Source organism: Dermochelys coriacea, chromosome 6 (genome assembly GCF_009764565.3).
Source record: "Dermochelys coriacea isolate rDerCor1 chromosome 6, rDerCor1.pri.v4, whole genome shotgun sequence".
Taxonomy (NCBI): domain Eukaryota; kingdom Metazoa; phylum Chordata; order Testudines; family Dermochelyidae; genus Dermochelys; species Dermochelys coriacea.
Genome location: NC_050073.1, coordinates 1,025,589 through 1,040,820, shown reverse-complemented (window position 1 = coordinate 1,040,820; position 15,232 = coordinate 1,025,589). Strand labels below are relative to the sequence as shown.

The 15,232-nt window shown below is 60.2% G+C and overlaps 1 protein-coding gene and 1 long non-coding RNA gene across 4 annotated transcripts; one reads left to right on the top strand and one right to left on the bottom strand.

Moving 5' to 3' along the window:
- Nucleotides 1-92: 92 nt before the first annotated feature.
- Nucleotides 93-14,773, top strand: MMP25 (matrix metallopeptidase 25). Of its 3 annotated transcripts, XM_043517098.1 has the most exons (11): nucleotides 93-325; nucleotides 361-475; nucleotides 2,123-2,255; nucleotides 2,602-2,737; nucleotides 2,885-3,180; nucleotides 3,736-3,909; nucleotides 4,090-4,186; nucleotides 4,328-4,410; nucleotides 5,182-5,334; nucleotides 13,793-14,053; nucleotides 14,169-14,669. In XM_043517098.1, exons 2-11 carry the CDS (start codon nucleotides 374-376, stop codon nucleotides 14,423-14,425), a joined length of 1,692 nt encoding a protein of 563 aa, XP_043373033.1. In that variant the 5' UTR covers nucleotides 93-325; nucleotides 361-373; the 3' UTR covers nucleotides 14,426-14,669. The 3 variants fall into 3 exon arrangements, with proteins under 3 accessions (XP_043373033.1, XP_038260644.2, XP_043373034.1); XM_038404716.2 differs by having other exon boundaries at nucleotides 93-475; nucleotides 14,169-14,773; XM_043517099.1 differs by lacking the exon at nucleotides 93-325 and having other exon boundaries at nucleotides 340-475; nucleotides 2,958-3,180.
- On the bottom strand, nucleotides 5,266-12,316 carry LOC122460757. Its single transcript, XR_006282236.1, has 3 exons — nucleotides 12,037-12,316; nucleotides 5,426-7,426; nucleotides 5,266-5,385 (listed from the first exon to the last, which is right to left on the bottom strand). It is a non-coding gene; the product is annotated as an uncharacterized LOC122460757 (long non-coding RNA).
- Nucleotides 14,774-15,232: the final 459 nt, after the last annotated feature.

Below are 15,232 nucleotides of genomic sequence, written 5' to 3'. Positions count from 1 at the left end.
AGGTCGGGGGGGGGGGGTTTCCTCCAGGGGAGCAGAGCGGCTAATTGGGGTCGGGATCTGAGAGAGAAAGAAACAGACCCCCCCAATTCCACCCTCTTCCTCCCGCCAGCTCTGCGACCTGCTGAGCTAATTCCCCAACCCCCGAGCCTGGGGGGAGTTTGGAGGGAACCCAGGTGTCCGGGCTCCTGTGTGTGGATTGATGAGGCTGGGGCCGGGCTGGGGCGGAGCCAGGCGGGGGGGCTGGTATATAGGGCAGAGAAGCTCGCTGGGCAGCATCACGTCCTCAGCGCCCCGTGGGGTGGAGAGAGACCCCCCCAACACACACACACACACACACACACACACACACACACACACACACACGGCCAGTACGATGCTACGGCAACCGACCCTATGGCTCGGGCTGGGGACCCTGCTCTGCCTGCCCCACGGCCCGGCCGGCCGGCCCAGCACCCAGCGCCTCAGCAAGGGCGTGGTGAGTGCCCGGACTCCTGGGTTCTTTCCCCGGCTCTGGGAGGGGAGTGGGGACTGGTGGGTTAGAGCAGGGGGGTCTGGGAGCCAGGACGCTTGGGTCCCCTGGCAGGGCAGTAGGGTGGAGAAGGGGAGCCAGGACGCCTGGGTCCCCTGGGAGGGCAGTAGGGTGGAGGAGGGCAGCCAGTACGCCTGGGTCCCCTGGGAGGGCAGTAGGGTGGAGGAGGGGAGCCAGGACGCCTGGGTCCCCTGGGAGGGCAGTAGGGTGGAGGAGGGGAGTCCCTGTCTCTCTGCCTGATGCTCCGGGTTGGGAATCGACCGGGGTTTCGAGTTACTCCTCACCGCAGGCGCCGGGAGAATAGAGGCAAGAAACCCATTAACTCCCGGGTGCTTCCTCCCCCCCCCGTGCCCTGGGAGAGACCCACTGGATCCCAGATCCCTGGGATCCAATCCACGACCCTGCACGGGGAGTGTCTCGCTCCCAGCAGCCACATCCCCCTCGGGATCCAGTCCGCTTCGCCAGTCACCCGGGAAAGGACCGACTGGATCCTACAGCTGCGGGGCACCCGGGGGAGGTAGATCCCAGTCAATTTTGCTTCCACCTGGCTCCGCAGAGGGATCTGCCTCGCCCCATGTTTATTTGCTGTGCTAGGTGATCCACTGGGTTGCTGCTTGTGGGATCCACTTGATTCCACCCACCATGTGTGGGATCCCCTCTGTGTCCAAATAGTCAAGGGGATCAACTCCATCCAATCTGTATCATGGGCAGGATCAACTGGATCCCAGCACTTATTGCCTGGCTCTGTGGGGAAGATCCACTTGATCCTGTACCCCGCATGCCCCCCTGGGAAAGCTCCCAACGGATCCCAGACCCAGTGGGGAGAATTGACACGATCCTGCTTTTGCCCATCTCCATTGGGTCACGTTGCCCCTTGATTCCCGTGGCTGGGATCAACTGGATCCAACAACCCCCTGATCCTGGGTCTGCCTCGGGCACGGGGCAGAGTGTGGACCCACTCGGTCCCGCCTTCGCCCACCGTGGGAAGGATCTCCTGGGTTCCCATACCGTGTGCGCCTTGGGAGGGATCTGGTGGATTCGAGCCCCATCGGCCGCCGGTGGGTGGATCTATCGGTCTCTGGTGGGAGGATCCATTGACTCTCAGCTGTACCCAGCTTCTGGGGATGGATCTAGGAGATCCCAGCTCCAGGTGCGAGGGACCTCGCTTGGGTCAGGATTTGGGGGGGATCGATTGGATCCCAGCACTGCTCACCTCCTGGGTTCCCGAGTTCTTCTTCTCCCCGGGAAGGGATCTACTAGGTCCTGTCCCGCTGTGCATTGCAACTGGGCCTGGTAGCTCGCCCCGTTCCCTTCCCTGCCCCCCATCCAGTAGCAAGCAGGGGGGGTGAGAGGCAGATGAAATGGGGGGGGGCAGGGAAACCCGGGGGGCGTCTGTTTGATCTTTGCTCTCCTCTGGCTGAACAATGGGAGCTCTGAGCCCATGACCAGACAGTGGGGTGCAGGGAGTGAGAGCCCCCCACAACGCCCCTCCCCACAACGTCCCCTGTTGGGAGAGGCTGGGCTGGAATAGCTGGGAGCTCCCCGCTTCTCTCCGGCTTTTAACCCTTTCCTTGCTATTTGCCCCCCTGCCAGGACTGGCTGACCCGCTACGGCTACCTGCCCACCCCCGACCCCATGCAGGCCCGACTCCAGACCGAGGAGGGGCTGGAAGATGCTGTCAGAATGATGCAAAAATTTGCAGGACTGCAGGAGACGGGGATTCTGGGTAGGTGTGGCAGGACGCCTGGGTTCTCTCCCTGGCTCTGGGAGGGGAGTGGGGTCTAGTGGGTGGGGTCTGGGAGCCAGGACTCCTGGGTTCTCGCTCCAGCTCTGGGAGGGGAGTGGGGGGCTGGTGGGTTAGAGCGGGGGGGCTGTAAGCCAGGACTCCTGGGTTCTCTCCCCGGCTCTGGGAGGGGAGTGGGGGGCTGGTGGGTCAGAGCAGGGGGGCTGTGAGCCAGGACTCCTGGGTTCTCTCCCCGGCTCTGGGAGGGGAGTGGGGTCTGGTGGTTAGAGTGGGGGGGGGGGGGGCTGGGAGCCCGGACACCTGGGTTCTATCCCTGTTCTCTCTGCAGACGACAGGACCCTGGCGATGATGGACCAGCCGCGCTGCTCCCTCCCCGACATCATCGGCACCTCGGAGCTGATGCGCCGGCGGAAGCGTTACGCCCACAGCGGCAGCGTCTGGCCCATGAAGGAGCTGACCTGGAGGTGAGCGCCGGACGCCTGGGTTCTTTTCTCGGCTTTCTCCTCTCCCGTCCCGTTTTCTCCTTCGCTCCCTTGTTCGCCTCTCGCCCTCTGTCTCGTCTTCTGCCCCCGGTTTCTCATTCCCTCCCTTTCCTTCCCCTTCCCCGGCAGAGTCCGCTCCTACCCCCAGACCTCCGGCCTGCCCCGGGACCAGGTCCGCACCCTACTCTTCTACGCCCTGCAGGCCTGGGGCAACGCGTCGGCCCTGACTTTCCGCGAGGTGCCCGGCGCTGGCGCCGACATCCTGGTGGATTTCAGCCGCTCCTTCCACCAGGACGGGTACCCCTTTGACGGGCCGGGCAGCACCCTGGCCCACGCCTTCTTCCCCGGGGAGCATCCCATCTCCGGAGACACCCACTTCGACGACGAGGAGACCTGGATCTACGACCCCCAGGCCACGCAGCTGGGTCAGCAGGGAGTGAGGGGGAATGGCGGGGGGGCCAAGGGGCAGGTAGCAGCACAGGGGGCCCCCTGGGGCAGGGAGCGGCATGGGGGGGGAAGCAGGGGGTGCCATAGGGCAGGTAGTGGCAGGGAGAGCAGTGAGGGGAAGCAGGGGGCCCCATGGGGCAGGGAGTGGCATGGGGAGGCAGTAGGGGGTGCTGTGGTGCAGGGAGCAGCAGGGGGTGCCAAGGGGCGCGTAGCAGTGTAAGGGACAGGGGGGCAGCAGGGGCTGCTGCAGGACGGTGGACACTGGGGGTACCGTGGGGCGGGTAGTGGCGCGAAAGGAGTGGGGGGCAGCAGGGGGCGTTATGGGCCAGGCAGCGGCTGGAGGTGGCAGGAGGGGGTGCCATGGGGCAAGCTGGGGCAAGGGGGCAGCAGGGGGTGTTGTGGGCCAGGCAGCGGCTGGGGGGGCAGCAGGGGGCGCCATGGGGCGAGGGGGCAGCAGGGGGCGGTGTGGGCGAGGCAGCAGCCGGGGGGGGGGTGTAGTGTCTCTCTTTCACTGTCCCCCCCACCCTCCCCAGGTGCCGGCACAGATCTCTTCGCCGTGGCGGTTCACGAGTTCGGTCACGCCCTGGGGCTGGCCCACTCCTCCACCAAGGAGTCCATCATGATGCCCTATTACCAGGGCCCCGTGGGGCTGCCCCATCTCTACCAGCTGCCCCCCGATGATGCCCTGGGCATTCAGACCCTGTACGGTGAGCAGCCCCCCCAGCCCACCTCCGTCCCCTCCTCCCCTGTCCTCCTCCCTTGATCCTTTCTCCTTCTCTCGTTCCTTCTTCCCGCGCCTCGTTCCTTCCTTCGCTCTTCTGCCAGTTATTGGTTCGCTGGTTCGTTCCCCTTCGTTCGTTCACTCCTTCCTTCTCTCCCCGCTCCAGGGAGGAGACAACTTCGCCCCGGAGAGGAGCCGTCGGCGCAGCCCATCCCCACTCGGCCCCGCATCCCCGATCTGCCACCCCACAGACCCACCTGGCAGTGAGTATCGGCTCCCTGGCCCCACATCCCTTCTCCTCCTTCACCCCATTGCTCCCCACTGCACTGAGCCTCATTCCCTCCTTCCCCGGTGCCTGCCAGGGCCATCCAGCGCACCCCACTTGTGTTTGTCTGTCCCCGCAGGCCCCGCCCACCGGCCCCTGATCGCTGTCAGGCCCATTTTGATGCCATCGCCAACATCCGCGGGGAGGTTTTCTTCTTCAAGAGTGAGTCGCTTCTCCCCCTGCCCCGCAGCCTGATTTCATGTGGTGGGGAGTCCCATGGGTTAACACCATCTCCCCCCCCCATCTCCTCTCAGAGAAGCATCATGGGAGCCAGTTCAATCTCATTATAATCCCATGCAGCATGGAGTCCCACAGGGTAACAACACATTTTTGTAGCAATCTCACTATAATTTCATGAGGCGGGGAGTCCCACAGGCTAACGGTGCATAGTTTGGCAATCTGGCTATAATTTGATGCAGCTCAGGTTCCCACTGGCTAACACTGTTTTCTGGGCATCTGTCAAGATGATCTCTTGGTTAACAGCACAGGTTTTGCACAGCCTAATTAGGGCACATTTCTTGTCATGGGGAATTGGTGTGTGGTTAATTACAGGTGTGTGGTTTTTGTTGGTCACAGTCCACCTTCCGGTAGCAGGAAGTAAAAAACATTGTTGCAAACTTGTAGTTAACATTTTTGCAGCCCATTGTACATTCCCTGTGGGGGGGAAATTCCACAGATTAACGAAATTTCTCCTCAACCAGGGGGCTGTTTCTTGGAGGAGGCTTGGGGAGGGGAGAGTTTGCCAAGATAACAGCTCCTCAATGGGAGGTTGCTCTGGAGGGGTGTCCTGCAGGCTAAGTTCACTTTAATGTCCAAATTCATGTAGCATGGAGTTCCATATGCTAACACTGCTTTCTGAGCCCTTTGGGCAGTGGGACGGTTGGGGGGGGTCATTTCTGACCCCTCAATGTCTGGGTCCCCCCTTCCTGACAGAGAAGCATTTCTGGAGGATGCAGCCAGCCCGTAACCTGGTTTCCCTGGAGCCAGCTCAGACCCAACGCTTCTGGATGGGGCTCCCCCCAGATTTTGGGGCAATCAATGCCGTCTATGAGCGGAGTAACGACAGCAAGATCGTCTTCTTCATTGGTGAGGGGGGGTGACCCCCATATTATATCTCAACCTCCTTGTATCTCCAGCCTGCCCCACATAACCCTGCATCCCATAAACCCCTCACAACCTGACCCATATGACCATACAGGCTACCCCACACTGTAATGCTGCACCCCATAACCCTCATGCCTGACTCCTATAGTCCCCCCAGCCTGCTCCACTGCACCCCATAGCCCCCAACCTGCCCGTATAACAGCACCCATAGCGCCCCCCCCATGATGGGATCCCCAGGGTGCAGCCTGGAACTGGGGTACCGCTAACTCTCCAGCCTGGGCTGTCACAATGCCATGCCAGTGACATGCAGCAAACCCCTCCGGGCGCTGCGATCGCTCAGCTGTCTGCCTGTGGAGCCCCACACCCAGCCTGATTGCATGAACGTGCCCAGATCCACTCATGGATCACAGAAAAAGGCACCAGCCAAACCCCCAGCCTTGCACCCCAGAAATATACCGTCTGACACTGCTCCAGACTCTTTGGCCAGTGCAAGCTCGTTAATTAGTTCCTCCGAGGAAAGGGGACACGCACCAGCCTTTGTCACCGGAGCTGAGATTCCCCTGAGCCTTTCAAGCCCACACCACTGTTCTAGGTAAAACATCAAACAGGTTTAGTCACGCCAGGAAGGCAGGTTTTTAAGTGAGGGAAGTCGCAGGCGCAGAGCTCACACTTGGTTACGCAAGAACAAACTCGACGTCTAAATTCCACAGACTAAGGAAGATTTCTCTCAAGTCGTCTCCCACCCTAAAGGATGGTCCAGGCAGCTCTCAGTTGTCAATAGCGGCTGGATTCCCTTCCCACCTGGGACCAGTCTCCCCAGTTCAAAGTCTGGGCCTTCCAGCCCATCTTCCAGGGGTTGCGATGGGGAAGGAGAGAGGCCAAGTGGTGATGTCTCCATCCCTCCTTTACACTTTCTTCCAGCTGCTAGAAAGATCCTGGCTGGGACTCGGGGCTGAGCAGCCCCATTGGGTCTATGACCTCTCCAGGGAGTCCCTGCGAGAGCAACTTCCTATTTGAGGGGCCGTCAACACCCGTCTGGCCGGAGACGGGCTCTTTTGTTGGTACTGAAAGGCTGGTTGTGGGGGTTCCCAACCTCACAACATATTTCAGTCATACACACACACACACACACACAGAAAAACTTCCTAACTCCCGCCCCCCAGGGACAGCTCACACCACCCAACCAGGTGTTAATGTGCCACAGATCAAGACTTTTCAAACCATCCTTCACAAGGCAGGCCTTGTACAACCCCCGACATCCTCACATCACAGTGGTGAACACGGAGTGGGTTCCCAGCGTGTGTTTTAAGGTACAGAGTGTCACACCTCCATCCTCTGCAGGAGTGTGAATCACTGACTAATGCAGCGGCAGTGGGCCCAAGGTCCCTTTTAGGGTCTGACCATACAGCTCCCAAGCGTCGCTAAACGTTGTGGTGTTACCCACAGATGCCCTTGCAAAGTCTGTGAACATGTTGTGGCTCCTCTCCAGTGATCTCACCAGTTAGTAAGTGTCTTCCCTGGGTGGCTAGAGAACATCTGTGTAGCCGTGTTAACTAAACTCTTTATCACAGGTCAGTCTTCACTAGTATCTTTGTCAGATCGTGCCTTCTGTTTAGACGGTGTGGTTTGCTCAATACCCATCATGCCTTTGAACGCCTCCGTGAACCTCGGTGTGTGTTCCGTTCCTGGGTTTTTCCCCTTCAGTGTGGGTCCTCCAGCCGGTCCTCTCTGTGGGGCTGCGGTGCTCTAGGGTGTAGTGTGGGAAGAAGGTCAGGGGACTTTGCATGTTGGCCAACCCTCTGCGGAGTTGTCTCTCAACCGCAGGGTGATGCACATGCAAATATTCCAGCTCCCCTCTTGGGGATGGGCAGGGAAGGACCCAGTGCTGGCTCCTCTCCCTAGAGGGCTGAGATCTCTTTGGTCAGAGGTGCCTTTTCCTGGCATCTCTCCCTCAGCTGCTTCCTGTGTCTTACCAGCCCTGGGGAAGCCCTTCTCCCCTCTGCCAACTGGGTCACTTGCATTCCCACAGACAACCACCGCCTGGAAACTTCCTTGGCTGCCACAGGCGTGGGAGCTGCACCGTGGTTTACAGAGACACAGTTACTCTCCAAAAGCTTATCAGGAGCAGCGGCCTGAAGACCTGGATCGGGGTATCCTGCGTCACCCCCTTTCTCTGTCCCTGAGAGCTCAGCCGCATGACTGCTCCCCTCCAGGAGGTCGGTTACACCGTTCCCGGGTCCCAGGCTGTGTGCACAGATGCTGAACCAGCCACTCTGTCCTGGGCACCCTCTCCCAAGCGACCAGTGAGGAGACATTCCCGTACTTAGACAGCTTATTCCTTCTCTCTCCCACTTCCCTGCTCCTTCTCGCGTGAACAGAGAGCAACACTACCCGAAGCCCGACGGTGCAAACAATTCAATGTTTGTTGGGGTGAACTTCCAGCAAGCTTAAATCCAAGTTCCTTTGTCCTTATTTTCAAATCCCAACTTACTTCCTGTTTGCCCCTAATTTATATAGTAATATTCTCAGCTGTATCTTAACCAATCATTCTACTGAAATTTACCTAACCCATCCTAACATATTGTAACATAATTCTCTAACCAATTATATCCCACTACCCTAATTAACTTACCCCTAGCAAAATTAATTCTACAGCAGACCGAAACAATTAGGGAACCAGACCGATTCTGGGAACTAGACAAGTGGGGCCAGAAAGATAAAACAGACAGGAATGAGGGTTTCGCAATCACAACTATTGAGAAGTGATTTCTTGCCAGACCGGATGTTGTCAACCTAAGTTTTCTTTAACTGTCTTTGTCTGGTGGTGATGGGCACTCTCGGGACAGGACTGTACCCTAACAGCCCAGTAGCCCCTTATTTCACGGGACCAGTTTGGGATGTGAGGAGGTGACCGTTCGCGTCCCAGCGTATAGCTGCCCCAGCTGCTTAGCCAGAGGCCTTAGCCTAAAACAGGCTAACCCTAACCCAAGTCCACCCCCTTCTCTTCCCCTTGGGGCAGGGCCTTGGCTAAGATGTGGGGCACAGTGTTGTGTCCATTTCTATATTGCAGCAAAATTAGGAATAAGAAAGGAGTTTTCTTTACTCCCATCTTCATCTCGTATCCTGCAAACCTCATTCAGCCTCAGGGAGACACTGAGGTTCCTGCTTGTATTTTATTTTGAAGCTTTTTTATCTTTTTATCCATTTTTAATTTTCATGGTTATGGGAAATTATGGGGGGAGGTCAGATCAGTTTTTAATGATGGTAGAAGATGAGATTCAGAGAGTTCAAGCTTTTGAAAACACAAATCGAGAGACAAGGTCGGGGAGGTAAGATTTTTGTTGGGAACAACTTTGGTTGGTGAGCGAGACAAGTCCTTTGGAGCGCCACAGACGTCCACAGAAGAGCTCTGGGGGGGTTCAAAAGCTTGTCTCCTTCATCAACCAACGTCGGTCCAATTAACAATATTACCTCCCCCGTGTGGCTCTTGTATCCCAGTACCAACACGACCACAGCAAAACCCACTAAGTGTCAATATCACATGTCAAGCTTCACAAAATAACTATCCAAAAACCGGGCGGGATTTGCCGATTTCACGATTCGGTCACTGACCATGGGTGACCAGCCCCGTTCAGAAGTTTCTTTCACTGAATTTTGACTCTAACCAGTTGTCAAGCAGTGTTTTTCCTGCTTTCCCCGTCTGTGAAAAATGTAATGATTACGGACGGAAATCTTTGTGGATTTGGGTGTGTGCAGTGAAATCAGCTAATTTCTAAATTATCCGCAAAAAAACCCCCAAACCCCTGGAGTTTTCCCCACAGCCCCCCCCACACCCTGTAGTGAAAGTACCACAGACTTCAACTCAAAGCTGCCAAAATACAAGTTCGCCCAGGGCACCATTTTCCTTCAGGCCGGCCCCACCTGGCAACTCGGGGAGGGGGGATTATCCTGGCTGGACCTCCTGAGCAGCAGGCTGGGGGGGCTTGGGTGAGTGTAATGCCGGGGCTGGGAGGGGGACCCCCCTCTCCCAGAGCTTGCTGCTGCCAGCAGGGGGGGCTGGGGGGACTCCTCTCTGGGCCCATGGGGCAGTCTGCCTGCTGCTACCCAAACTTCTCATCCCCGGCCCAGCCCCATGCCCCACATGCCATTCCGCACCCCAACCCCCAGCCCCAGCCCAGAGCCCGCACCCAGCACCCCAAGCCCCCTCCTACAACAGAACCCCCAGCCCCAGCCCAGAGCCCGCACCCAGCACCCCAAACCCCATTCCGCACCCCAACCCCCAGCCCCAGCCCAGAGCCCACACCCAGCACCCCAAACCCCCTCCTGCACCACAACCCCCAGCCCCAGTCCAGAGCCCGCACCCAACACCCCAAACCCCATTCTGCACCCCAACCCCCAGCCCCAGCCCAGAGCCCACACCCAGCACCCCAAACCCCATTCTGCACTCCAACCCCCAGCCCCAGCCCAGAGCCCGCACCTAGCACCCCAAACCCCATTCCGCACCCCAACCCCCTGCCCCAGCCCAAAGCCCGCACCCAGCACCCCAAACCCCATTCCGCACCCCAACCCCCTGCCCCAGCCCAAAGCCCGCACCCAGCACCTCAAACCCCCTCCTGCACCACAACCCCAAGCCCCAGTCCAGAGCCCACACCCAGCACCCCAAACCCCATTCCGCACCCCAACCCCCAGCCCCAGCCCAGAGCCCACACCCAGCACCCCAAACCCCCTCCTGCACCACAACCCCCAGCCCCAGTCCAGAGCCCGCACCCAACACCCCAAACCCCATTCTGCACCCAACCCCCAGCCCCAGCCCAGAGCCCACACCCAGCACCCCAAACCCCATTCTGCACTCCAACCCCCAGCCCCAGCCCAGAGCCCGCACCTAGCACCCCAAACCCCCTCCTGCACCACAACCCCCAACCCCAGTCCAGAGCCCGCACCCAGCACCCCAAACCCCATTCTGCACCCCAAACCCCATTCCGCATCCCAACCCCCAGCCCAGAGCCCACACCCAGCACCCCAAACCCCCTCCTGCACCACAACCCCCAGCCCAGAGCCTGTACCCAGCACCCCAAACCCCCTCCTGCACCACAACTCCCAACCCCAGCCCAGAGCCCGCACCCAGCACCCCAAACCCTATTCCACACGCCCTCCTGTACCCCAACCCCCTACCCCAGGGCAGAGCCTGCACCCAGCACCCCAAATCCCCTGCCTCATCACCAGCCAAGAGCCTACAGCTAGCACCCAAACCCCTTCCCAGAGCCTGCACCCAGCACCCCAAACCCCCTCCCGCTCCCCCTCCTGCACCCCAACCCCCTGCCCCAGCCCAGAGCCTGCACCCAGCACCTCAAACACCCTTCCGCACCCAGCACCCCAAACCCCCCTGCCCCATCCCCAGCCCAGAGCCTGCAGCTAGCACCCAAACCCCTTCCCAGAGCCTGCACCTAGCACCCCAAACACCCTCCTGCACCCCAACCCCCTGCCCCAGCCCAGAGCCTGCACACAGCACCCAAACCCCCTTCCGCACCCAGCACCCCAAACCCCCAGCCCCAGCCCAGAGCCTACAGCTAGTACCCAAACCCCTTCCCAGAACCTGCACCCAGCACCCCAAACCCCCTCCTGCACCCCAACCCCCTGCCCCAGGCCAGAGCCTGCACCCAGCACCCCAAACCCCCTCCCACTCCTGCACCCCAACACCCTGCCGCAGCCTAGAGCCTGCTGCCAGCACCCCAAACCCCCTCCCACTCCCCCTCCTGCAACCCAACACCCTGCCTCAGTCTAGAGCCTGCTGCCAGCATCCAAACCCCTTCCCAGAGCCTGCACCTAGCACCCCAAACACCCTCCTGCACCCCCTTGTGCACCCCAACCCCCTGCCCCAGCCCAGAGCCTGCACACAGCACCCAAACCCCCTTCCACACCCAGCACCCCAAACCCCCAGCCCCAGCCGAGCCTACAGCTAGCACCCAAACCCCTTCCCAGAGCCTGCACCCAGCACCCCAAACCCCTTCCTGCACCCCAACCCCCTGCCCCAGCCCAGAGCCTGCACCCAGCACCCCAAACTCCCTCCCGCTCCCCCTCCTGCACCCCAACCCCCTGCCCCAGCCCAGAGCCTGCACCCAGCACCCCAAATCCCCTCTTGCACCCCAACCCCCTGCCCCAGCCCAGAGCCTGCACCCAGCTCCCAAACCCCCTTCCGCACCCAGCACCCCAAAACCCCAGCCCCAGCCCAGAGCCTACAGCTAGCACCCAAACCCCTTCCCAGAGCCTGCACCCAGCACCCCAAACCCCCTCCCGCTCCCCCTCCTGCACCCCAACCCCCAGCCCCAGCCCAGAGCCTGCAACCAGCACCCCAAACCCCCTCCTGCACCCCAACCCCCTGCCCCAGCCCAGAGCCTGAACCCAGCACCCCAAACCCTATTCCGCACCCCCTCCTGCACCCCAACCCCCTGCCCCAGGCCAGAGCCTGCAACCAGCACCCCAAACCCCCTCCTGCACCCCAACCCCCTGCCCCAGCCCAAAACCCGCACCCAGTACCCCAAACCCCATTCTGCACCCCCTCCTGTACCCCAACCCCCTGCCTCATCCCCACACCCCTCCTATACCCAACCCCCCCCCAGAGCCTTAGGCAGGTGGGGGGTGGCAGGACTTGGACCTGTTCCAGACCCCATCAAAATTGATACAAACCTGCTGCCCTGGCTCCGTTGCCTGGTGAAGTGCCGTGGCCTGTCGCTGCAGGGCCTCCGACCGGCCCACCCCTCGGCTTGCTCCCCGGCCCCTCGTCCCAGCGCGGTGTGCGGCTTCCCCTTTGGCCTTTTCTGCTTCCTTCTCCGAGGCTCCCTGGGAAACCCCGACCTCCAGCTGCTGCAGCTCCCAGGTTTGCTCAGGTTCTCTCCCCCATGCGGTTTGTGCAGCGCTAAACGGGGAACGGCCTCCCCCCGCGCGTCTTTCTGCTTCTCCTGTTCCTCCTTCCCGGTCCCGAGAGCAGCGAGCCGAGAAGAACCAACTGGCAACCGGCTCTTGGCTGCTCTCCGCCACCGCACTCAAAGCCTCACTTAAACTCTCCACACCAGTGTATGAAGTGCAAATCCGGCCGAGTACAAGCTGTGTGTTTCACCCCACTGAGCTGGGACCCCCGGGGTGCAGCCTAGGGCTATGGGACAGCCGGGCCCCGTGAACTCTCCAGCCTGGGCTGTCTCTCACGATGCCATGCCAGTGACACGCCGCAAACCCCTCCGGGCGCTGCGATCGCTCAGCCGTCCGCATGTGGAGCCCCACACCCAGCTAAACTGCATGAATGCTCCCGAGAGCGGCACCAGCCAAACCCCCAGCCTTGCACCCCAGAAATATACCATCTGACACTGCTCCAGACTCTTTGGCCAGTGCAAGCTCGTTAATTAGTTCCTCCGAGGAAAGGGGACACACACCAGCCTTTGTCACGGGAGCTGAGATTCCCCTGAGCCTTTCAAGCCCACACCACTGTTCTAGGTAAAACATCAAACAGGTTTAGTCACGCCAGGAAGGCAGGTTTTTAAGTGAGGGAAGTCGCAGGCGCAGAGCTCACACTTGGTTACGCAAGAACAAACTCGACGTCTAAATTCCACAGACTAAGGAAGATTTCTCTCAAGTCGTCTCCCACCCTAAAGGATGGTCCAGGCAGCTCTCAGTTGTCAATAGCGGCTGGATTCCCTTCCCACCTGGGACCAGTCTCCCCAGTTCAAAGTCTGGGCCTTCCAGCCCATCTTCCAGGGGTTGCGATGGGGAAGGAGAGAGGCCAAGTGGTGATGTCTCCGTCCCTCCTTTACACTTTCTTCCAGCTGCTAGAAAGATCCTGGCTGGGACTCGGGGCTGAGCAGCCCCATTGGGTCTATGACCTCTCCAGGGAGTCCCTGCGAGAGCAACTTCCTATTTGAGGGGCCGTCAACACCCGTCTGGCCGGAGACGGGCTCTTTTGTTGGTACTGAAAGGCTGGTTGTGGGGGTTCCCAACCTCACAACATATTTCAGTCATACACACACACACACACACACAGAAAAACTTCCTAACTCCCGCCCCCCAGGGACAGCTCACACCACCCAACCAGGTGTTAATGTGCCACAGATCAAGACTTTTCAAACCGTCCTTCACAAGGCAGGCCTTGTACAACCCCCGGCATCCTCACATCACAGTGATGAATAGGGGGGTTCCCAGGGTGCCGTTTTGAGACAGAGTGTCAGACCGCCCACAGCCTGACCTCCCACAAACCCCCCAGCTTGCCCCACAGAACACTGGACCCCATAACCACTGCCAGCCTGCCTCTTATCTCCCAGCTTGCCCTACGTAACACTGCATCCCATAACCACCCCCAGCATGCCCCTCTGCACCCAATAACCCCCCCAACTTGACTCCCGAGCCTGCCCCCCACTCTGCCACCCTCCATACTGACTCTCTACCCTCTCTACAGGGCAGCATTTCTGGGTCTTCACTGACACCCGGGTGGATCCAGGGTCTCCCCGCCCCATCACTGACCTGGGGCTGCCCCCAGGAGTCACAGTGGAGGCAGCCTTCGTCTGGGGGCACAATGGCAAGACCTATCTCTTCGAGAACTCCCACTACTGGCGCTTCGACGACCGAGCTGGAAATGTGGAGCCCGGGTACCCCAGATCGCTGACCCTCTGGAAGGGGGTGCCCTCTGGGCTGGATGACATCATCAGCTGGAACGATGGTAGGTGGCATTCCCAGTGGTGGGAAGTTCCCCAGATTAACGATGCTCCTCCAGCAGCGTTTCAAGTGGGAAGGAGTGGGAAGCCCTGGTTCTCATCTCTCTCTCTCCTCTGCAGGAAGCACCTACTTTTTCAAGGGCACCCAGTACTGGCGCTTTCTGGGGGGCAGCGTGGAGGCTGAGAGCGGCTACCCCAGGTCAGCCCCCCAGGACTGGATGTACTGCCAGGGCTCCCCCACTGCATCTCCGGCTCCGGGGCCCCGGGGTGGGAGCGGTAAGCCTGGAGTTGGCCAGTGTCTCTGCAGTGGGGCCCTGCCGGGCCCCCTGCCGGCCTTCCTGACTTGGACCCTGGCTCTGGCATGGGCCCTGCGGTGACACCTGCCATGCTGTGCCGATGCACTTTACGACCCACCGTATCCCACCACTGGCACCAGAGGGCAGCTGTGTGCCCAGAGATGTTGTCTGTGTGAAGTATCCCACTGTTGCCACCAGAGGGTGCAGCATGCCCAGGTGAACAGGAGAGTGGGCCGGGGGGGGCATGGGGGATATCTGTCATAGTTATTTCTCGCTTGCCCCATTTGCTGGGTGACTGTGCCGGGGGGGGGGGGGGGGGCGCCGCAAGTTAATGGGGAGGCCGGGCCGGGGGGCAGTGGTGGGAGGGGGATTGAGGGGAGCCTGTGAAATTGTCCGACCCAGAGTTTTCTAATAAAAGCCAATGGAAACAGCTGTTTGGTGTCTGGATCGGGGCGGGGAGAGGGTTGGACCGGGGGCAAGTGGGGAGGGGGGCAAATGGTACAGCTGAGCCAGCTAGTGGGTGTGAGTGTGTGAGCCCCCTGAGCTTCCCATCCCCCCTCCCTTGCCATGTGGGTGCCCCCCATATGCCTGCATCCCCCTGCACCCTTCCATCCATTCCTCCCCACGCACATCTGCAGCCACACGCACTCCTCCATCCCCCCATACACCCCCACACACCCCTCCATCCATCTTGCCCCACACACACCCCTGCCCCCAGCCAGCCAGATACCCCATGGATCTGGCTTGGGGTGCTAAAATCTGTCTGTCAGGGGGTCTTTTTGTTTTGTTTATTCTGGGGGGAAAACACCTGCTGGGAGGGGCACTAGGGAAAGGGGTTCAGGCACATTAAGTGGCAGGAGGATGGGTACGGGGCTACAGGGGGATAGG